The sequence below is a fragment of the Streptopelia decaocto genome (assembly GCF_964273445.1).
Source record: "Streptopelia decaocto genome assembly, chromosome: 2".
Taxonomy (NCBI): domain Eukaryota; kingdom Metazoa; phylum Chordata; class Aves; order Columbiformes; family Columbidae; genus Streptopelia; species Streptopelia decaocto.
This window is the reverse complement of record NC_138655.1, coordinates 8,807,518-8,830,270: the sequence shown is the minus strand read 5'-3', so window position 1 is coordinate 8,830,270 and position 22,753 is coordinate 8,807,518. Positions and strand designations below refer to the sequence as shown.

The following is a 22,753-nucleotide window of genomic DNA, read 5'->3' as shown; positions in this document are numbered from 1 at the left end:
ACAGTTTCTAAAAGAAAAAAAAAGCCTTTCAGCCAGTTTCTAAGTGTGTGCTGATTTTTCCAAGATATGAGTGTGTCCTGAAGATGGATTCTTTTTTTCCAGACAATTTATGGCTGCATATACTAAGTGCTGTTGAAAAAAAAGTAAAAAGAGACTAAACCAGATTTGTAACAAGCTAAGAGAATCTTAATAAGAAGTGAAAATAATCTAAAATGCATTTGCCAAGAGAGAAAAGAAAAATGAAAGAAATAAAACTCCATTTGTTGTCCCATCAAAAAGTTTTCTTTAAAAATGTCAAGCAGGACTTATCCTCAGTCAGCTTGGACATACTTCTCCAAGTTTTAATCTTCTGAGACTCTGAAATTGTGGGGAAAAAAGCTTAAACGTCTTGAAATACTTCTCTCTGGAATAATGCAATCTGATCTGCTGTTGCTGTCTATGTGTAGCAGGGCACCACCGAGCAACCCCACCAGGCTGTGGCTTTACATCCAGCAGATAACCTCTCACACAGTACAAATGTCATGTATTTCATTCTCTGGATTAGGAAAAGCCATTTTATAGGAAGGGAGAGAATCTGCTAGCAGGCATCCAGAAGAAACATGCATTTTGTTCACATTTCTAATTCTAGTTTTGCCATAAATGCATTAAGCAAGACAGCATTTTCTTCTGAAAACATGAAGAAATGGAGAATAAATACTAGCATCGTGAGGCAAAACATGTTAATTTAAATCTAAGGCACACAGGTGACACATGGAAAAATGGTATCTCTTTGGCACAGCTCTCAATCGCCTTCCATCAGGAAAGATGGACAGAACTCCTGACCAGGGGAGGATGCTGTGGATGGAGGACTAAGCACCCCAGTCTGCTTCTGCTCTCATTGCCTTCTGTGAGCAGCCTGCACATCCCTTTTTGCCTCCTTGTCCTCTTCTGCAAGTGGAATAATGTATGTTGGAGGACCACTTGGCCGGCCAAGTACCTCAGGTGGGGTAATCCAGGTGTCTAGGAGCACCAAACACCTGATTTTGCGATAGTTTTCTGATGGGTACCACTGGGTACAGCCCTGCTGGCTGTATCCACTGTACCGCCAAGAGATGGGAGAGAAGGGTGGATGAGCAGAACCTCAAAATGAGGTATTGAACCCCAAAGCCCAGGAAGCTACTGCTCAAACTGGCCACCTCCAGCAGCAAAAATTCCCTCTTTCATTTCTCTGAGACCACTGTGTGTGGCTGTAGAGAGCTGGATCTAGATCTTCTCCTTAAGGACTGCATAACATTAAGCTTTTCCTAGAACGCAAGCGCTCAGGACTGAACCTTGACTGGAGAGGGTCTGTAAAGCTCCCCTAGGCCTCATCAGAAGCAGGGATTTTCCCAGCATGGGCTTCTCTGTCCTACAGCAATGTATAGGGGCTCCCACCCCTTCAGCTTGTCCACTCTGGGCTGCCCTTACTCACAAGTTGATGGTGCCTGTGGTGAGAGCGGTGACAATCCAGCGCAGGTCCAGGGTTTTGAAGGGGATCAGGATCATGCTCACGTTTTCTGCCAGCTCTTTGTAGCTCTCGGGGTAAACGAAGTGGTGAGTGGTCTTGCTTCCAACATCTGATTCATAGCCAGTGGTGGGGGCACGGTTCATTCTGCAGCCCAAATAATAAGAAGTCAGAGAGTGAGGAACCTGGAGAGGTACTAGATACATACAAACATGTGTGATTCTTCCCCAAATCATTTGCTTCAGGTGGTAGGGAAATGCTGTCATGGCTAAGGAAAGTGCTGTATGCAGGCTCCTCAGACAACCTTGCAAAAGGTGGTAGTGGTCTTCAAGAAGGCTGAAATGACCATCACCCATGGTGGATAAATTAAAACAAAATGAAAGCTCCATTTCAGTCAATGGAGCACTGGTCAAAAAAGCAGTGGGTCCATGAGGACACATCTCCTTTAATCCTAAAGCTGAAGCCTCCAGTAGGTGGGAAAAACATTGGCCTGAAGTCCATTGGGTTGACTTTTTGCAGTTTCATTCCCCCCATCTGTACAGGTGTATTTGGATGTCTAGGGACAAGGTAAAAAACATGATATATGTGATAAGAAGCAGCAGATATTTCTTATAGTCCTCCCATGAAAAGGCATCAAAGCCACAGTGACAAATCCAGGACCTTCTGCTGACACTTCATTTACTCAAACCTTACTTTGTAGTATGTCCCCCAAAACTGGTACCTCTACTTAGGGTTGCTCTGCACACGCATGGTTTGCTTTAGTAACTCTGGGGCCAGTACAAGGAGATCTGCTCATGGCCCACCAGGGCTCAGTCAAAATGTGCTGGTGAAACAGGGCTACCTCACATTGGGTGTATCAGGGAACAGAGCCGGGGTTTCCCAACTCAGAACTGCAGAAATACCTCTACACTTGTGTTCCCTTCTGAAAGCAAAACGGGCCACACATCAGCAATTACTTCCCTGATGCATTAGCTCACTTCTAGTAGCGATTTGCATGTTTCTGTAGTGCAGTGTGATGCACATTAGGGACCCCCAAAGTAGCCCTGCATGAATCCATGTTGCTGTGCAGCACCATGGAGAAACCCCCAAGCTGGCTCAGAGCAGAATGGGGTTTCTGTGCAACCCAGTGCAGTCTTCTGCAGAGACATTAACTCAGCTCCTGGAAGAAGTGCAGGGAAGATAAGGAAGGATGTAGCTGATGAGGTGATGAGGAGCACCATACATTGCCAGACAACATGCTGCCCTGGTCACTGATAACAGGGGAGGTAAAATCTGTTATCAAATCTATGCCAGGCTGTGCTACTATAGCGCTTCCCGAGGTGAAATAGTTAAGTTTCTTCTAACTTCCTCAAAGAGAGTTATTAGCATAGGTAGAACAGCCTGCCAACCTACATGAGCTTGTTATTGATGTAGCCTCTTCACTGCCAGTGACCCACATCATACTGTGTAGAAATACTCAATAAAGCATGAGACTTACTATGTTTTTTCTTGAGATTAGTCAGTCTAAGGTATAAAATACAGGGTTTTCTTTCTGTCAAGACAAAGCCAAGGGTGGCTTCTTAGCTATGTTACTCACATCCTGCCCTTGGGTTTATGTACCTTGTCCACCATCCGTGGTGGGGCTGCCTGCATGATGTGGCAGAAGGCAGCATCCATATGCAGGCTTAGCAAGAAGGACCAAGCAGGAATTTCCTTCCAACATGAAAGTAGATAATTAAATAAATAAAAGTGGGCTGGAACATGGTGTTTGGAAGGAAAAATGTCCTCTCAGGCTCACTGGCTCTTCCCCATGCTTGGCTGTATATACTAGGGCATGTGCAAGTGAATATCACATCACCAGAGAGTCTGTTTGTTGGATTAACACACAGAAGGGTCACATTCTCTGCACAAATTTCCATGGTGAATCCTAAAACTCTTCAGATCTGACTTGATATTGCTAAAATACAAATGCAAGACTGGAAGTTTCAGTTCCAAGTTACAGAGAGTTTCTCCCTTGCCAGAGATGCAGGACTACAGGCAGGGCAAGGCCTCAGAGCAGAAACATTCTTCCAAGTGCATTAGTCTTTCGCTGCTACCCAAAAAAACATCTTTTGAGTCTAACAAAGGCTTTTCTGCATAAATCTGGAAACATAGGCCAGGCACGACAAGAAAGTCCACATGGGAATGGCGCTGTCTCCATAGCTAGGGACATGGAGTTAAGAATAAATGCACCTCAGCTGCCTCACATTTGCAACGTGCAGGACTAATGTCTATAGCTCTTCCCTTTGTGGATCTGAAGACCAGGTTGGCCGTCTCTGCCTTTGAGGAGGTACTTTTAGCAGAGGGCAAGGCATGCAAATGAAGGAAGCAACTCCCAAAACAATTTATCATTAATATTTAGATGTCATCTAAGGACTTTACAGCCTGTCCAGGCCACACTGGAAGCCAAGCGGCTTAAGGTGGCCTTAACAGTTCAAATAGTGGTGATCTTCTGCTCACGGACTCTTGACTTCAGTGCACAGTTTCCTGCTAAAGGTCATATTGTTTCTTGGACTGTAACCCTACATACGTGGTATTTTCAATAGCAATTCCTCCCTTCCAGGAACTCTGACCTGCCCTGTGTTGATCCCCAAATTGTGCTGTACTGGCAGCTGTGGTGTAAAAGCTGGACATGTTGGAGATTAACCTAGCCAGATATCTTGGCTGCCCTCTGGGTGATTAGCTCTGCTTACCTAGTTCCTGCTTGCATTTCAGTGGCACAAAATAGCCAGCCTTCATTACCTCGAAAGGAAGAGGCAACGCAACACTTGACAAGGTAGCCACAGCCAACCAGTTGTCTCCTGTCCTTTGCAAATTGACTTTGGCTTTCCTACCCCACCATTGCTTAAGAATGAACCAGTGATAGAAAGTCAGATCTCATAACAGTCAATTAAGTGTGTGAAAGATCACTTGTAAGTACTAGTTGTAGAAATAAGTTTTACTCAAAACTGCAGTTTTTTTCAGCTATATTTCATGGGCAATTATGGATAATGCAGAACAAGCCACAGTATCAACACCTATACACGCAAAACGTGACATCGTATCTCCAACACACACAGTTTACATCCCGGGAACTTAGATTTGATCTATGTACCAGCACTAGATAACCCCTGAAATGTTGTTTACTCACTTGTCCCCAAATATACCTGTAAGTCTTAACAGAGACATCTGGAGATGAGGTGATGCCTACTCACCTGAGCACGAAGTCATGGGAGTCAATATCTTGACCATACTGAGACTGCAGAAGGTTTCCAGAGTTACCCACAACGGCACACCGTCTGCACGTGGAAGTGCCTCGCTCCTGCAGTGGATCCCCATCCCCGGGAATGAACTCGAACAATTCCTTCAGAGTAGCATTAATGTTCTTCGGAGTTTTCTCCCCTTGCAATTTCTGTTAGGAAGAAAAATCATTACAGGTTACCAATATAGCTAGATTTTCTGTGACCAAGATGTAGCTTCAAACGTCTTCTTAAAGACTATTCTTGCTTCTACTCGCAGACACTGTTTTCTACATATGCAGGCTTTGGGCTGGGAGCAGAAGTGTGAAAAATAAGGTGAAAAATCCCTTCCAATTAACTTCTTAAACTTCGTTCCCATTTTCCCTTGCTTTTTCTTGGATTCCTTTACCTCCTCAGTCTTCCTAGCCATGGTGGCACAGAACATGGGTTCTCCCCAAGGCTGACTTTAGCAGAATAAATGTGCCTCTGGTGACTACGAACCTAATCCCACCTTGGACCAGATATCTTCTGTTAGGGCACGTATAAGATTTCTTTTGACTCCCCAGGAAGGACAGAAGAGTCCCAGGGAACCTGACGGAGAACAGAAGTGGCTGATACGCCTTGTACCAATTTTGGCATATGCCAGAAGTGGGAGACGATATTCCAGACTGTGGAGCAACCAGCTGCTAGTTTAATAGAAAACCCCTGTAATTATTAGCTCTGAGGGTGGTAGATGCAAAATCACCTAAAAAATTCTCAAGGACGAAGAAAACCACCCAGACCCTGGTCATTGTATCTGTTGCCATGGAGGGAAACTCTTTTGTAGCAGCTCTGTGGTGCATGGTGGAAACAATGGCTGGATCAGGAAGGTGCAGGCAAGGTGCAAGGCAGGTGATGGTCAGACACTCCCTTTCTGGAGCTCTGTTCTCTGAGGGCTACTAAAGAGGCTGAGTTGGCAGGCTCACAAAAAGCATTGCCCACTCTTGTGGTATCACTTGTTTGCAAGTTCACAAAGGGAGAACAGCACCTAACACAAAATCTGCCCTTGCTCTGCCAGCCCAGGGAGGGAGAGAGGAGAAACACCTTTTCCCACGACTCCTGGCAATGGCCTGAGGTGATTTGGCTTTAGTTTCTGATGCGTTTCTCTTCCTTGTACCAAGAACTGTTAATTTGTCCTGATCTCTCCCTCTCACACACAAGCACACAGATGTATAATTTAATTTTTTGTTTAAATTTTGTGCTGCCTTTTTGCAGATTTATGTAAAGTAACCTTCTTTACACTGAACTGAACAACAGATCCATGAAGCTCCGAGCTGCAAGATAACACTGGTGCCAAGGACCGAAGACAAAAAAGACAAAGAAATTATATATAGAATCATAGAATAACTTAGTTGGAAAAGACCTTTAAGATCATCAAGTCCAACAGTGAACCTAACCCCAGCACTAAACCATGTCCCTAAGAGCCTCATCTACACATCTTTTAAACACCTCCAGGGATGGTGACTCAACCGCTTCCCTGGGCAGCCTGTTTCAATGCCTGACAACACTTTCCATGAAAAAGTGTTTCCTAATATCCAATCTGAACCTCCCCTGGTGCAACTTTAAATCATTTCCTCTCATCCTATCACTTGTTACCTGGGAAAGGAGACCAACACTCTCCATGATACAACCTCCTCTCAGGTAGTTGTAGACAGCGATATGCAAGATCTTAATCTTCTTGCTGATCCTTGCTAACCTACATGCCTATATCCGGACTGCAATAAGTGGTCTTCTATTAAAAGAGATGAGCACAAAACTCTCACTGGGTGGAAGTAATTAAGCACGTTATTAATTTGGTTCGTCTTTCCCCCGCTATAGCTGATGCTGAGCACTGGTAGAGACAAGATCAAGGGCTCAGGTTACCCCAAATCTAAGTCCATTGGGAAGTGCTGAGAACTGATGGCAACCATGACATTATTGCCAAAATAGTCACTGCCTTCTCCAGGGCAGACACATTAATAGAAAGTACAAGTGATCCCTTTACTTAATTTCACTCCCTTAACCCACCCTGAGGGCAGCACAGTACAAAAGCCAGGTCAAGCAACCAAATGGCTGCACATGAAGCAAAAAGATAATTAAGATGCCCAGACAAGCACTGTCATTATTATCATGTATGTCAGTATTCAGTAGATGGCTCCATTATTTAAATGTAAAGTCTTATCATCTTCTAAATTTCTGTGTGATGCTACAAACACATGTTCATGTATCTCAGCTCTTGTGTATTCTTTATTAATCCAATCCAAACTGTTTTTACTCTGAATATATGAATAACAATGTTAGAAAGCCCACAGCCTTCAAAGTAAATAAAGACTTTGTAGATGTCTTATAGTATCAGGTGTGTACTATAAGAAATCCAGGCTTTTTTAAAAAAGGAACTTATTTTGAGTTATTTGAACATCCATGTACATACATATATGCATAATCTCTCTCTGTAAAGGTGAACTGACTGTCTTTAAGAAATGAAAGGGAAAACCACTAAACATGCACCAAAACATTTTTAAGAACATTATTCTGGGGAAAAAACAACCAACTAACCACCCAACCAACCAAAACCACAAAGTAGCAAACAAACTATTCTTTAAGTGATTTTGCCTGAGAAAATTCAGATGTGGAAGGTAATTCTCAGAAAAATCTAAGCACCTCAGCTCCCTTTTTAAGATAAATTGTCTTTTCAGCCAGAATTACAGCATGAGAAAGGATCTGGAGTATTGACTTCTGTTTGATGCATTAAAATGGCCTATCACGGATAGGCGCCTCCATTTACAGAATCACAGAACCACAGAATGGTTGGGGTTGGAAGGGACCTCTGGAGATCATCCAGTTCAACCCACCTGCTAAAGCAGGTTCACCAGAGCAGATCACACAGGAATGTGTCCAGGTGGGTTTGAATGTCTCCAGAGAAGACGACTCCACAACCTCTCTGGGCAGCCTGTTCCAGGGCTCTGGCACCTCAAAGTAAAGAAGTTTCTCCTCATCTTTAAATGGAACCTCCTGTGCTCCAGTCTGTGCCAGTTACATGAAAAGGGATCAGCTTTTTCTTTCTGTTATGCTGCCATCAGTCTTGAGTAAATCCATTGCAATCAAATGAAAACATGGGCACCAACACCAGAGAGAAAGCAGGACACCACTGTCCTGCAATCCCTTGGTTGTACACAAGCTCCACAGCAGAGATTATTACTTATGCGAGAGATTCCCACAATGACCTTAAATAGGATGAGGACCTTATTGTTCTGTGTGCTGAACATCCATACATTAAGACATTCATTCTCTAACTCATTAAAAGTGTTATGTTTTAATTTCTGCAGTGATTATCTGATTGGACTACACTTTTCAGGCCTCATCTTCAGTCAGCACTGGTTAGTCTTTGACATTTCAGCAAAACAGAGCAGAGCAGGCAATGAAGTTGGTTATCTCTAAGGTTTTTAAATGTTCAGACTTGATGTGCAGACATTTCTTTATTGCACAATGTTTATGTGACTTCTTGAAAAAGACTATTTTAATAGCATTACAATTACAAGCCAATTATCCTTTGCTTTCCCACACCAGTGTTTTTCCTTTTTTTTTTTCTTTTTTATTTTTATCAAGCTGCCACCAGTCCGGCCTTTCCCATAAATCAACAAAAGCACTGGGTGAAAGTGTCTCCATGCCATGCAAGACAGAGCCACATCAGTGCCATGTGGCTCTACTGGGACAGCATCGTCCTTCCAAGTGCCTAGATGTGTGCCAGGGATATGTGTATGGATCTAGCTGCTAGAAGTGGGCTTAAATACACTGAAACAGCTGACCCCTGTGTCCTGAGTGAAGTGGCTGCTTTTCTCAGAAGTCTGTGCAAACAACAGCTGTGTCTAACGAAGTTTAACCTCTTGCCCAAGTCCAAAAGCATCTTAACCCACCTTTTGTCCACATATAAAATATCACTAAGTCACTTAACACTGCAGCTCCCCTACCGAAAATATTTGCATGTCACTTGAGAGTCAACTCTTCACCTTAGTTTTTTAAAAACTATAACTGGAGGTCCAGATTGAGAAGTTTCCTAATCATCTTCACAGGGAAGACAAACTACCCTGTTCTCCCTGCTGTAGAAATGCCAGACTTCATGTACTGAAGTTTACTAGTCGGTTTTGCATCTTTTTATTTAAAAAAAAGGAAAAAAAAGAAAACGAAAGCAACCAAACCAAAACCCCAAGAAAAAAGAACCCTTACAATTTATCTGCTTCCTTCCTTTATCCATGAATGACTTTCTGAGGAACATCCTGTTGCTCCTTCTTACACCACACTGTGCACACCTCCATTAAGGATGACAATGGACTTGGTGACTTTACAAACTTCTCAGAAGGATTACCCTGGGCTTTCTGGTACCATCACATCCCCAGTGATCACCAGGGAGCAATACTCAAAACTCAGCTAAGGGGATGCAAGAGGAGGATGTGAATTCAGCCAAGACTGCTGAGAGGTAATAGGCTGGAGTGGTGAGGACACAGCTACAGTCAGGAGAGCCTCAGAAGAAAGTTCTGATGGTGCCTTCACATACCTCATAGATTCATAGAACAGTTTGGGTTGGAAGGGACCTTCAAAGGTCATCCAGTCCAATCCTGCTGCCATGAGCAGGGACATTTTCACCCAGATCAAGTTGCTCAGAGCCCCGTCCAGCCTGACTTTGAATGTCTCCAGGGATGAGGCATCTACCACCTCTCTGGGAAACCTGGGCCAGTGTTTCAACATCCCCATTGTAAAAAAATTTCTTCTTCATGTCTAGTCTGGACCTTCCCTTTTTTAGTTTAAAACCATCACTCCTTGTCCTACCGTAACATGCTCCACTAAAAAGTCTGTCACCATCTTTCTTATAGGCGCCTTTAAAGTACAGAAAGGCCACAATAAGGTCTCCCTGCAACCTTCTCTTCTCCAGGCTGAACAACCCCAACTCTCTCAGCCTGACATTTTTTGACAGTGTATTAAACCCTTCTTCAAAATCCCAATTTATTAGCAGGTACAAAATATACTTCTTAATCTGTAATCACTGGTGTAATGTGGATTCAGGTGGAGCATGAACTGAGACACAGCCTTTGTGACAGACAGACAGGTGTAGGTTTCGGTCTGGCAGCAGCCAGACTGCCAGGGCAGCCCTCCTGTGAGAACACAGCCAGGCAGCCTGGGTAGCAATACTGGTGTAGCAATACTGGTTTTTGTGGTTTTTCTAATTTTTTTAAACTGTTTTTTAAAAGATAAAGAGGCAATAAACCCCCACAAGAATCCCTTTTGCACAGCTACTAATTGCCTCACTGCAGCAGTTTGGAGGCATTAAGACTCGTACAGTGCTTCCCAGCTATATGATATTGTACAAAGATTAATCCTGGCAACAGCCTGGTGGGGCAAATCCAGGTGGTTTCCATTTTGCAGACAGAAGGAGAGGTGAAAAGGAAACTATTAATTTTAAAAATGCCTCCTTGGTCTGGAAAATATGGCATTACTATTGTTATATTTAATGTCCTGAAATTACTATTTGTCAAAGACATTAAGGTGAAGAACGTAGGGGCTTTCAAGAGTTTGGGCTTTGTTTAATGATTTGTGCCTGTCAAAAAATATGCATTCTCAAATAAGAATGTAATGTGCATATATTACATAAATAACACACAATAATATGTGCATGACAAACTCTATTATTTATGACTTCCATGGCTGGAACAAGTCACTTTTATGATACTCTAAGGAGCAAAGACCCTGCCTCCTCCAGCTTTGTGTGTCCTCGTTTCTGGCTTTAGGACTCTTGCAGCTCGGCAGAGTGCATCGCAGTGCTTAGAGGGACCCATGAGCTTGGACAACCTTCAGATCCACCTGTCTTTGCTATAGGAGACCCTGGAGCTAAGCCCAGCTTTGTGTACCCAGGGGCTGACAGAGTGAAGAAGAGGTAGCCCAGGGTTAGGTTCTCACCCAATGCTACAGGCTTGGGGAAGAGTGGCTGGAAAGCTGCCTGATGGAAAAGGATGTGGGGGTCTTGGTCAACAGCCAGCTGAACATGAGCCAGCAGTGTGCTCAGGTGGCCAAAAAGGCCAGCAGCATCCTGGCTTGTATCAGGAAAAGTGTGGCCAGCAGGACTAGAGAAATTACTGTCCCCCTGTGCTCTGCGCTGGTGAGGTCCCACCTTGAATGTTGTTTTCAGTTTTGGGCCCCTCACTACAAGAAAGACATTGAAGTGCTGGAGCGAGTTCAGAAGGGCAATGAAGCTGGTGAGGGGTCTGGAGCACAAGTCTGATGAGGAGTGGCTGAGGTAACTGGGGCTGTTCAGCCTGGAGAAAAGGAGGCTGAGGGGAGACCTTATCACTGTCTACAACTGCCTGAAAGGAGGTTGTAGCATAGAGGGTGTTGGTCTCTTCTCCCAAGTAACAAGCAGTAGGCCTCAAATTGCACCAGGGAAGGTTTAGATTGGGTATTGAAAAAATTTATTCACTGAAGGGGTTATTAAGCATTGGAATAGGCTGCCCAGGGAAGGGTTTGAATCACCATCATTGGAGGTGTTTAAAAGACACATAGATGAGGTTTTTAGGGACATAGTTTAGTGCCAGTGTTAGGTTGATGGTTGGACTCGGTGATCTTGAGGGTCTCTTCCAATCAAAATGGTTCTATGACTCCATGCTTCTCTTCCAGTATGTCCAAGGCTGCTTTCAATGTCACGCTTGCATCCAAGCTGTATGACGCCACCTGGGACTGGACATGTAGCAGGCACTGGGACTAGAGCCTGGAACCTGGGCTGGATTTGGTGTCACCTCCTGCAGCGAACATGCCACTTTCAGAGAGGTGAGCTCTTTGTATTGCTTTCAAAGTATCACAGACAGTGTCCCAGTTTTAAGGAAGACTTCTGGTGATCAAAGTATTTGGGCAAGCTTTCTACAAAGAGCATTCAAAATGCATGACTGAGGTGCCAAGTAGCTCTGCTGCTGTCTTAAAAATAAGTGCAGCTTCCGTGACTTCCCCAGAGCATATGTTGGGGATGCCCTTTTGTTCACCGTCTGCTTAACAAATCTTTAAGCCATATATTACATTTCTTCCTACAAACACAAGGACTAAAAGCTAACATTTCTTTTAGATAAGCTAATCACATGGTCCCAAAAGCCAAGCTTTCTTCCAAAAAAAAAAAGAAAGCAAATCCCTCAAATATCATAAGACTTGAGATAAAAATTTTTATAACGTGGTAGTTTGTGAACAATGTGCTACAGATAAATTGCCAGGGAACTCTGAGCCTCATTTTACATCACAGTTTTAATCCATCAGCCTCAACAGGGTTATTTCGGATTTAGAACGGCAGGTCCTGATATCATATTTTCATACTTTCTGACCACCAAAAACAATGCCAAAAAACCCTGAGAATAAAACAAGGAAATTATAAATAAATGGTATGCTGTGTTACAGCATATAATTCTTGCTGCATTTCCTTATATACATGTTACTAAACTTAGTGAAAATGTTCACAACATTGGTGTCATGGAATGATTAAAAACTTGCAGGTGAGTCAGCTCAAGGAAGTGAGAAAGAAAATATAAACAGAAAGAAATTCATCACGTAACCTAAGGTGCCAAATTCCAAAACACTGAGACTCTCACAGTCCCTGAGTGTAAGATGATGAAAGAAGGATGGATGGACAGACAGAGAGACACACAGGTAAAGAAGAAGAGAGAGAACCATAAAGCAGCCTGGCAGCCATGTGAAGAGCTGCAAGCAAGTGAAACCACCCCATCCTTTGGCCACAGATGTCATTTCATCTCAAATACTGGTCATCAGGCTCTGAAATCAGTCCTTACTTTCCTAGGGACACTAATACTACAGGACTGTTTGGATGAAAAATCCTTATTCACATACACAGCAATAGGGTTAATGGGAAGGGAAGGCAGACTGAGCTTGGTAGACAGAGAGGTCTCTGGCAAGGGCTCTGCCTATGTTTAGTCCAAGCACATTACATGAGTCTTCCCATGACAGGAAAGTCACAGCTTTATAATAAATGGCTCCAGTGAAGTCACCATCATCTCAGTTATGCATGATGAAACCACCACGCTGTCTGAACTCAGTTCCTGAGAGTGAACACACAGTCATTTCTCCCCTGAAATGTTTAAGGAATCTTAGGTCTCCTCGTGCCTTATCTTTTAAGTACAAATATAGTAAAAAGTCACAAATTACTGAGTTGGCAAAGTAAGCAACAGTAAAACATGGCCATGAGCAAAGTTTTCTTTAAGACAGACTGAAATCTCAGAATCACTTTGAAGATGAGCCTAAAAATGAATAGTGAAAAGGAAGTGTGGTCAGGATGCACCTGGGAATTACTCGCTGTAGAAATTACACTGTCTCAGAAATACCCAAAGCAATATGTACATAGAAAATAGATTGCAATGAGTTGAGACCACATCATGCCTAAGTTTACCCAGAAGCATCTTGCAGAGGATTCAGGGCACCTACTCCATCTATCATAGATCAAAGCAAGTATTTTCAGTAAGGAACTGATTTCCAGTAAACATTGCAGTTTTGTAAGACACCAACATGTTTCACACATTCTAGTTGAAGAAAAGTTCTGGATGAAAAAAAAAGAATGATAGAAAAAGTGTAAAAATCTAAGAAGATGTATTTTTACCAACTAAGAACGAACTACTTTGATTTTGTGTTCTGAAATGCTGCATTGCCTTTGAACTTGACCTGAATTCAAAAAATGAATGAAAATACTAAGAATAGGGTTAGACAGCCCTGAAAGTTAATGGACAACTTCTATTTGGGCTGGGGAGGGGCAAAGGAAGAAAAGCCTTTGGGCTGTCCTGAAAGTCACAATTTATAAAAAAAGAAACAACGCTCACAAAAAAAAAAAAAACAACAACAAACACCCTGTTTCAGGTTGAGCTGAATTCAGAATTCTGTAAAGAAATCCCAAAATCTTTTTTGTTTGTTTGTTTTCTTTTCTTCCTTTTTCTCATGTTTGAATGCAGAATGCAGTGTGGTTTTGCTCAGGGACAATGTGCAAGCCCTGGGGAGCAGAGCCCCCATAACAGAGGCACCTTCCCCACCCAGCCGCATCTCATGGGACATCTCCTCAGCTGGATGCTGCAGCGGTGCAGCCCCCACAGTAATGCCAGGATTTGGGATTGATTATCCCACCCTCTCCTCAGCACCATCTTGAGATGCTGAGTGCTCCCAGTTTGGACCTGCTGGAGAGGGGCCAGAGGAGGACACCAAAATGATCAGAGCACAGCAACAGCTCTGCTGTGAGGACAGGCTGAGAGAGTTGGAGTTGTTCAGCCTGGAGAAGAGAAGGCTCCAGGGAAACCTTATCGCAGCCTTTCAGTACTTAAAAGATGCTCACAATAAAGATTGGGACAGACATTCTAGCAGGGCTTGTTGTGATAGGACAAGGGGTAATGGTTTTAAACTAAAGGAGGGGAGATTCAGGCCAGACATGAGGAAGAAATTTTTTACACTGGGCGTGGTGAAACACTGGCCCAGGTTGCCCAGAGAGGTGGTAGATGCCCCAACCTTGGAGACATTCAAGGCCCAGCTGGATGGGGCTCTGAGCAACCTGATCTGGGTGAAGATGTTCCTGCTCATGGCAGAGGTTGGACTAGATAGCCTTTGAAGGTCCCTTCCAAACCAAACTGTTATATGATTTTATTGTTCTATGATTCTATTCAGAGGCAATCCGGAGGCACTTCACAATCAGCCTTCCTGCTAATGCTGTCCACAAACAACCTCATCCTCTCATCTACTAAGCTTGATTTGGGTTATTCCCCCCTCTTCCAAAAACCGCCAGTTGTTCCATCAGCTCAGCTGCCTGGTGAAACCTCACCCCAGGCCAAGGGGAATTAGGACGTGAGCTTCCCATCTTCCCTTCTCATGTCTCCAGCAAAGCCCAGCTGGGAAATGTGGGGACGAGAAGGAAAAGGGTCTGCATAATGCAAGAAAAAAACAGAGGTGATGGAAAATCATTGCCAAGTCATAGCCAAGGGAGAGGTGGAAGGATGCAACACCTGAAATCTGTGGGACTCAGATTGGTTGGTTTCATCATAAAATGATGAAGTGATTTATGCAATAGTTAAAAACATCAGAGTTCAGTGGCATCTCTTTCACCAGTACATGCAACAACCAGCAGAGTGAGAAGTGATAAATCAGACACAGCCTTATTCCCACAGCACCTGCCACCTGCTCCGAAAATGGAATGTCCCCACTGTGAAAGCGGCACCTGCCAGAGTGGCCTCCCCAGAGCACCAGGGAAGGGCTGAAAGCCCCAAATGCAACATCAAGCTTGCAGGTGGTTTTATGTTCAAAGAAAGGCACAGGGACACTACTCATAATGAAACTGTGATTTGACAGGGTGCTGCAGCCAGAACCTGCACTTTGGCAGCTTGGCAGCACAGGCCTCGAGCAATTCATAAAATTAGTCTTGTTTGAAGAGAACATAAAAGGGGCTTTAATTAGGCAAAACATCAGGATATGACTCCTTCCCTTCTTTGCTTTCCAAACAAGGTATCACCAGCTCTCATGATGTTTGGATCAGGCTCTTTGGACCATCCTACTCAGAGGATATGCAGAGGCTGCTCCTTCCCAGTGACCCATGGCCACCCATGAGCTTTACAGATCCATTTTACATCACCGTCCACAATGGAGACTATTCTCATACACATGGAATTAATCATTTTCTGTTTAACCCTGCTAATTGTTTACATATCTCATGCTAGGGAGAGCACCAGGTGAATTACACACTTCACAATGAGTTTTCTTTGCAGCCTTGATGGATGACAAAAACCCTTTTTATCATCTGAAGCGAAACGAGCTGGCTTACGAAGTCTAGTCTTTTGAAAACAGGGGAGAAAAAAGGCAATAATGACATTCACAAATTCTGGATTCACTGCTTATCTCTGATAGGGATTTTCCAGCTTGGAGCAAGTGAACATGCACACTGAGTGCCTATAAGCTAAACAGCAGCACGAACTCCCCACTTTCTTCCACCTCTGCCTGCCTGGTCAGCTGGGACAGCAAATGCTTTTGGCAGGAACCATCTCCCACTATCTGCTCAGCATCACTCAAAGCCTGACACCGCAACCATCGCATGAACACCAGGCTGTATCCACACGTCTCACTTACCAGCCACCACCTGTAGCTGTCTTCTGGGATCAAGGCATTTTGTGAGGTCAAGAAAGGTTGCATAGTTGAATTAAATCTCTGATCGAACCAGAGGGAATGTCCCAGCTCAGAAATGCATGAGCGACAGCTGCAGGGTCTCCTGGGGTACTTGAAAAGTTTTTGGACTTGCTCGGAAAACTGCATGACGAGATGTCTCGGATCCCAGGTGGTCGTGGTCACCTGGTGCGTGTAGTTCAGTAGAAATGACGTCACCGTGATGAGCAAAAAGGCAAAGGTAAAAACTTTCACATTCCTCCTCCGTACGACGACCATCTTTCCTGCCCAGGTTCTGCCGTCGTCACTGACCAAGGATGACGTAGGGTCCAATGTAAGGCAAAAAGGAAAGGGTGCTGCAGGTGCCCGCCAGCTGCTACCTCGGGCTTAGGCTGAACATACTGACTCCACTACCTCCATCCATAAGGAAAGAAGCTTTGTTTCCCCCAAATGAGCTTAAAAAAGGCAAAGCCGGGTATTTCCCTTCGCCTTCTCACAGTGCTTCCAAGTCTCTTCCACCTCTCCGTAACCTGATGCTAACCTCTCTCACCCAGTTTAAGGAAGATGGGCCTTTGCCATTTCGCTTACCAGAAGATTTGGAGGGGAGCAATATCAGCATTAAAACTTAGGTATTCTGTGTGGGAGCAAGCCATAAATTAAAGCAAGCAAATTGTAGAAAGAAGAGGGTGGTTATTTCTTTTTTCTTGGAAGTTAGTTCACGAAGGATCAAATCATCCGGGGATGTACATTCCAGCAGAGAGATGTGCTTTGATGTCCATTTAAGCCATGAAGAGCAGTTTTCAGCCTGGAGACACAGACACACACACACAAAAGAAAGAAAAAATATTGTTAGAAAGCTTTTTGCATTGCTCCAAACCTAATTTCTCTGCTTTTCTCTGCCCACTCTAAAAGTTCTGATCAACTCAGAGCCCTCAACACAGCAGCACCAGCTGCAATTTCTGCTGCGGTATTTACACAATAAGAAGTTTCAAGGTGAAATTTCCAAAAGGGCAGAGCATTGACCTGTGGACACTGAGTCCCTTTGTATCGAATCAGCCCCGGCGCCCTGGCCTTATTTGAATTACAGTTTGTAGCCATTTGAATGGCAATATCTCACCTCCTTCCCTTAGGCTGACCTTGATAGCCACAAGATATGCAGTAAAGTATTCATAACTCAAAGCAGCTGAAGAAAAAACACTCTGCAAAGGAGGGAGGAGCAGGACAGGGAGGAAGAGGAATTGTTTCCTTTCTCTTCCTCCACCCGCCCTGACAGGCTTAATTTCTTAAGGGTCGGGGTTGGACTCGTGATTCAGAGAAAGCCAAGTAAGAACAGCTCAGGCATCCTGGGATACACAAAGGAAATCGAAGTATAAATGGTCTTTGTTTTGCATGGATTATTCCTATTTTTCCTGCCAAGGGAGTGTAGGTGAGGGCAGCCTGTGATCTCAGAGAGTTCCTGCGAGATCCCGAGCCAGGCAGAGACACAGGGAGCTGCTTCACCTCCGTGAGTCAGGGGATACGGAGGGACCCGGAGCTGCTCTTCACTCCCCTTCTGGTGTCCCCTGCCTGGCAGTGGGGATTTAAATGAGTTTTTAAAAGTCGAAAAATGGATCCCTTCCTTGCATGATGCAATTGTTTTGTGGGAAGAAAAAAGTGTTGTAGTTTTTAAAACTTCGGATGTTTGTAAAAAGTCCCAAAGTGCCACTGCTTAAATAATACACTTTTAAAACAAACAAACAAACAAACAAACAAAAAACAGAGAAACATCTATGTCAGAGTATGTGCAATTTATGAACAAACAAAAACCAGCAAAAGAAGTCTCACTTGCTACTCAGCTGCGGGTTTCAGGTCAGCAAACAGCAGAACTGCAACTACTACCCGTGAAAAGACATGATTTTAACCCCTTCTGTGTACCACACGGATGCAGGATCCCTCTCATTCCATCACCCAAATCTGATGATTATCCAGACATGGGAGAAGTGCATCTGGTGGCCACAGGGCTGGGCTGGGCACAGCATCGTCAGCTGTGCTGTTGGCTTTTCTCCTGGGGATCCGTGAGGATCTGCCCAAGGCCAAACTGGTTTTCCAAGGTGTTTGACATGGTGTCTTGGACACAGCACAGGCCTGTTTTTTAGAGGGGATGTGTAAATATTTAATGAGTCCCATAAAGCCAAATCCGATGGCAGGAGCCTCGGATTGTGGTCTTAAGCCTTTGCTCTGCTGCAGGTTTCTCATCTGCAGCACATGATGGGTTGCATGCGCTGTTCAATTAGCTGCTGTTTGCCAAATGCCTCAAGATTTATTTTAAGTCTGGCCCCTACAAATGCATTTACAGGAGCTCAAGAGCTGACAAGTGGGTCAGGCTGGATAACAAAAGGCTTTATTAACCCTGGCTGCTTGGGCTTGCCTGCACCAGTAAATCAAATACCACCAGGGAACAATCCTGTGCTTGCTTTAACTTTTTAGAGGGAGGTTTTGGAGCTAACCAGAAATCTTCCAAGCTGTTCCTGGGTACGGTTCGGGAATTACAACCCAAAGGCAGGGGGGATGCTGTTGCTCTGCCTTGCAGAGTTAGAAAAGGAGCTTAAAAACATGGCCCCGACCATGCCAGCTGGCCCCTGTGCTGCAGAGCAGCCCCAAACACATTTGCTTTACTAGCCTGGATGGAGTTGTTAGTCTAAACAAAAACACAGCCTCGAAACCCCCCAAAATATGCCAAATCGCAGAGGCAGATTGATTTTCCATTTACAGACCGGATAATTCAAGTGCTGCAATGCCAGCGGGTAGAATCCCTACTGTTGTTAGTGCTGGGCCGGTTCGGTGTTCGTAAACACAGCACCTGCTCCTCTATTATTTTTTAAGTGAAGAAGGGTGGGGGATTATCCAGCCTTTCTTGGAAAAGCCCATAAAATACAGTATTGTTCACAAAGGAAACAGTTCTGGCCTTCAAAGCAAACACCCATTTCACCAGATTTTTTTTTTTTCTTTTTTAAACAGAGTTTAGGTTAAGATTATATTTAGAATTTGAAAAAAAAAAACCCCATGCAGTGTTTACACAGTAGACTGCAGTGTCTCCAAACTCCTAATCATCCCGTCTTTTATAGCATGTGATGGGAAGGTGAGAAACCAGAAGAACTCCCGAGGGCCTTTTCCAGTGTGGAAATATACACCGGATACTCTATTTTAATTTTTGCTATTTACAGTTTCCTATGAATGCCCAAGTTTTCTATGGATACTCATGACAGAAAAAAAAAACACATATACAACCTTATAGCAAGGCTCTGGGGACTATAAATGTGATTTAGGGCCTGAGGAAAAGAAAGGCTGAAATGAATGAAAAATGCTTCCATCGAGTTCACTGTGACTTGAACCGGGACCATTTTTTTCCTTTCTTAAAACACGATATTAGACCGAAACCAGACATCAGTACTTTTACTTCTCCCAGCATCTTGCACAACATCTCAGACTGTCCCAGCATCTCTCTCTGTTCACATATATTCACAAATCTTCGCAAAAGGGTTTCCACAGGATTCGCCAAGATGCTGGGAAGCAGGAAGGGCAGGAATGATGCCAAAGCAACAGCTGCTGTGGAAAACCACACAGGGCTGCCAACCCCAGCTGTTGGGAATGTGCTTCACCTCCTGATACTATTTGTAATAGTTAATTAAAGCCATTACAAGTAAGTAGTGTGATACCAGCCACGGTCCTTATCAACATACCTCGGTGTGACCTTGGCATTAGCACAACTGTGAACAGGATATTTTGGCCTCAGACCCAGAAATAACTTCAGGTACAGAGGTTTAAATTCCATGCCCAGCCCCTGTCACAGTTACAGTCTCCCAAGAATTAAGCAGAGTTTACATACAGCATGCGTGCAGCTGTGCCTGTGGACAGATATCCCAGCTCAGCCCATACAAGCAGCAGGTTAAGCTACCTTAAGTGACTGGGGTGCTTAAGGTCTTAGCTGTGGTCTGGATTTCCCCTGCTACCTTCCCACCTCCTCTCCTGTCCTACATATACCCTTGTCCCCATGTAAGGCACCCCTGTACACCTTGGGATAATTTATTTATGCTGCCAACAGCCAGTGACATGCAATGCAGGGAAAATGTGAAATAACATTGACCGGGCAAGAGCAGAGAGGGGAAGGTTTAGAATAAGGGGCAGCTTCCTCCAGGCTCTGTCCTGAGCATAGAAGTGGGTCCAGTGTGATTAAACAGTCACAAAGGAGAGCAGAGCTTAATCTTTTGTCTGTTTACTATTACAGAATATACCAAGATTAATCCATTGTGATCGTTTGTCTTCAATGTCTTCTCACTTGTTTTTTTTTTTTCTTTCCCAGGATATATCATTTTTGTATTATAAACTCACAATCTGAAGAATGTCCCTGGTCCCTTGCCAGTTTGGTAATTAACAGACAAGGATAAAAACATGTCAGTTCAATGGACTAATATAAAGCAATTCTTAACACCTTCAGGAAGCATTTTTTGACAAATCCACCTACAAATGCAATGTATTCCCATTGCACTTGTTAGGTTATGCACTAAAAGCTCATCTACACACACACGAAGGGGCACAGAGAGACAAAGGCAGGAGGTGGAGCCCAAATAACCCCCAGTTCCAGCTGTTCCCAGACCCATCCCAGGAGCCATCAGCCCATCAAAGGCCCTTCTGCATCAGCCCAGAGGAGCACAGGGGCACAAAGGCAGGTGGGAACCTGAAATAAAGACTCAGAAGAAGGTACACCCTGTCTAGGTCCCTGCCAGTCTCAACCCCAGGCATGAAACTCATCCAGATGAATCAACACCAGAGCACCTTTGGGACTCATGGGTTGCTGCCTAGGGGCATGGGATGCATGGGATACAAGGGAAGAGCATTTGGGTATTGCACAAGATCTGTGTGGTCAGCCACACACTATTAGCAGAACTATTGAAAATAATAATGAAAAAATGTCAAGAAAAAAAATCACAGCACTTCTTCTCATCCCTCCAAGTTAAAAATGTCCAACTATGGTGGAGTTTGACCCCTTTTTGATGCCTACTTTGCTACCAAGGAAGTATTTAATACCAGCACCACTTTGAGGAGATTTTGTTAGCTTGCATTAGATGCCGACGCTTCAGGATCCAGCTTTTGCCTTCTGGACCATAACTCACATTAAAACCCTGGTATGAAATGCACTTCTCTAGTTTAACGCCTCCAGTGTTTTCCAGATGCAGTGCGTTGAGCAGAACAGCACAAAGGCAACAAGAAACAGCATCTCTGTACAGACGTATTTCCAGCTTTCCATTCACTGCTTGAACAGTTCAAAGGTCCTGAATTCCTTTTAACTCAAAAAAACACGTACCCAACTGCCCCGGCAGAAGCTGAGGAAGGATAATGTGACCTGCTGAAGCTCTTTCATGACTGATGGTGGCCATCATGCAAACCTTCTACAACACACAATATTATACAGCTGGAAAATGAGTACTTCAAGGAGTAGAGATTTGCCACAATTCAACTTCAAGAGACTGTGCTGTGCTAGAAAGGTCTCGGTGGCAGAACTGCAAATGTCCGTTTTCAGAAGCCCAGATCAGATCTCCCCCCCTTCAAAACATCCACAGATGAATTAGTTTCCCAGCTAAACCACTGACAGCTATATTGTCCTAAAGTCTTTTGGCAACACAAACAATATGTCCTCAAGCATCCTTCATGCTGTTTTGGGACTTTCTTCCCATCAACACTCCTTGTGAGTAACTACTTGAGCAACCTCTGGTCTCAAAGCCTGGGCCTGGGAGAGGATGGAAGGTTAAATCTTGCTTTAATGCACCCACAAAGGCCCAGAACAGTCTTGGAAGATGTCATCCCAGGGCAGCAAAAAGCCTGTCCCTGGAAAAATATACATTCATTTCCTCCCCAGTTCTGTGCTTAAGCCTGGAGAGGAACAACGGAGGGGACTGTTTCACTGCAAACCACAGGCTTGTCTGCCCTGGCTCATCGCTGGCTGCCTCCCACTGCCCAGAGCTGGCTGACATTTAGAAAGAAACACTTCATTGCTCTGACACTTTGCCAGAGACCTCTGAGCATGAGACTTTTGCTACGTGAGATAGATTGTGCAATTAGGAGACAGCCTGGCAGCCCGTCAGACTTAACACAGGGCACAAATGTGAATCTCCCTCAAGTAGATGATGTTGGGAGCTCATGCAAGACCTCTGGTCCATCTCTGGCTCGAGGAGATCAGTCTCACCAAGCATTGAAAGCAACATGAGTGATGGAGACATGAGGAGCTGCTGTACGTCTTGTTTATTGTGTGATTTCCCAAATGCCGCTGGCCCCATGGCACTGGCAGGTAAAGGTGAGTCCCATCTTTCTCAGGCACCAAATGCCACCACAGGATACCATTTTGGAAAAGCACCAGCTGCCACATGACTTTCCCCTTTTCCATCCATAACTTAATTAAAATCAGACTGAGCTTTGTTTCTCAGAGCTAACTCTCTCCTTACATCCTCACAGGGGTGACATGGGTGCTGCTGTTCTGTGTGCCCACAGCCATGGAAAAGCAGCCCTAAGTTTCACCTGCCATTTAATCAGGAAGAAAATGATCTGTAACTCTTCTGCCCCATCCCTGACTATGCTGCGAGGCATAAATCTGACTGCCACTGTTAAACAGGGTTGTAGCATCAAAGTCAGGCAAGCTGGTTGGCATATCGCTCTTGGATTTATTAAAATGCACACCTCCAGCAACTCCAACTAATCATACCAACACTGCCTAGAAAACAAAACTATTCCGGAACATTTAAGCCATGAGAAAAAGTAGCTTTACACAAATTTGAAGACAGCATCTACTCCACGCTTCTTGAATTTGGAGCCAGCTATTGGG

The 22,753-nt window shown here is 44.2% G+C and overlaps 1 protein-coding gene across 1 annotated transcript in view; it reads right to left on the bottom strand.

Annotated features, from left to right (window-relative positions):
* The window catches only part of ST3GAL1 (ST3 beta-galactoside alpha-2,3-sialyltransferase 1), a 77,012-nt gene that overhangs the window by 10,325 nt on the left and 43,934 nt on the right, over positions 1 to 22,753 (bottom strand). Inside the window, exons 2-4 of the mRNA XM_082045959.1 lie at positions 15,868 to 16,705; positions 4,696 to 4,892; positions 1,451 to 1,630 (exon numbers count right to left, since the gene is read on the bottom strand). Of these exons, the coding sequence (XP_081902085.1) occupies positions 1,451 to 1,630; positions 4,696 to 4,892; positions 15,868 to 16,179 (689 nt within the window). The 5' untranslated portion in view covers positions 16,180 to 16,705. The remainder of the gene's footprint in view (positions 1 to 1,450; positions 1,631 to 4,695; positions 4,893 to 15,867; positions 16,706 to 22,753) is intronic.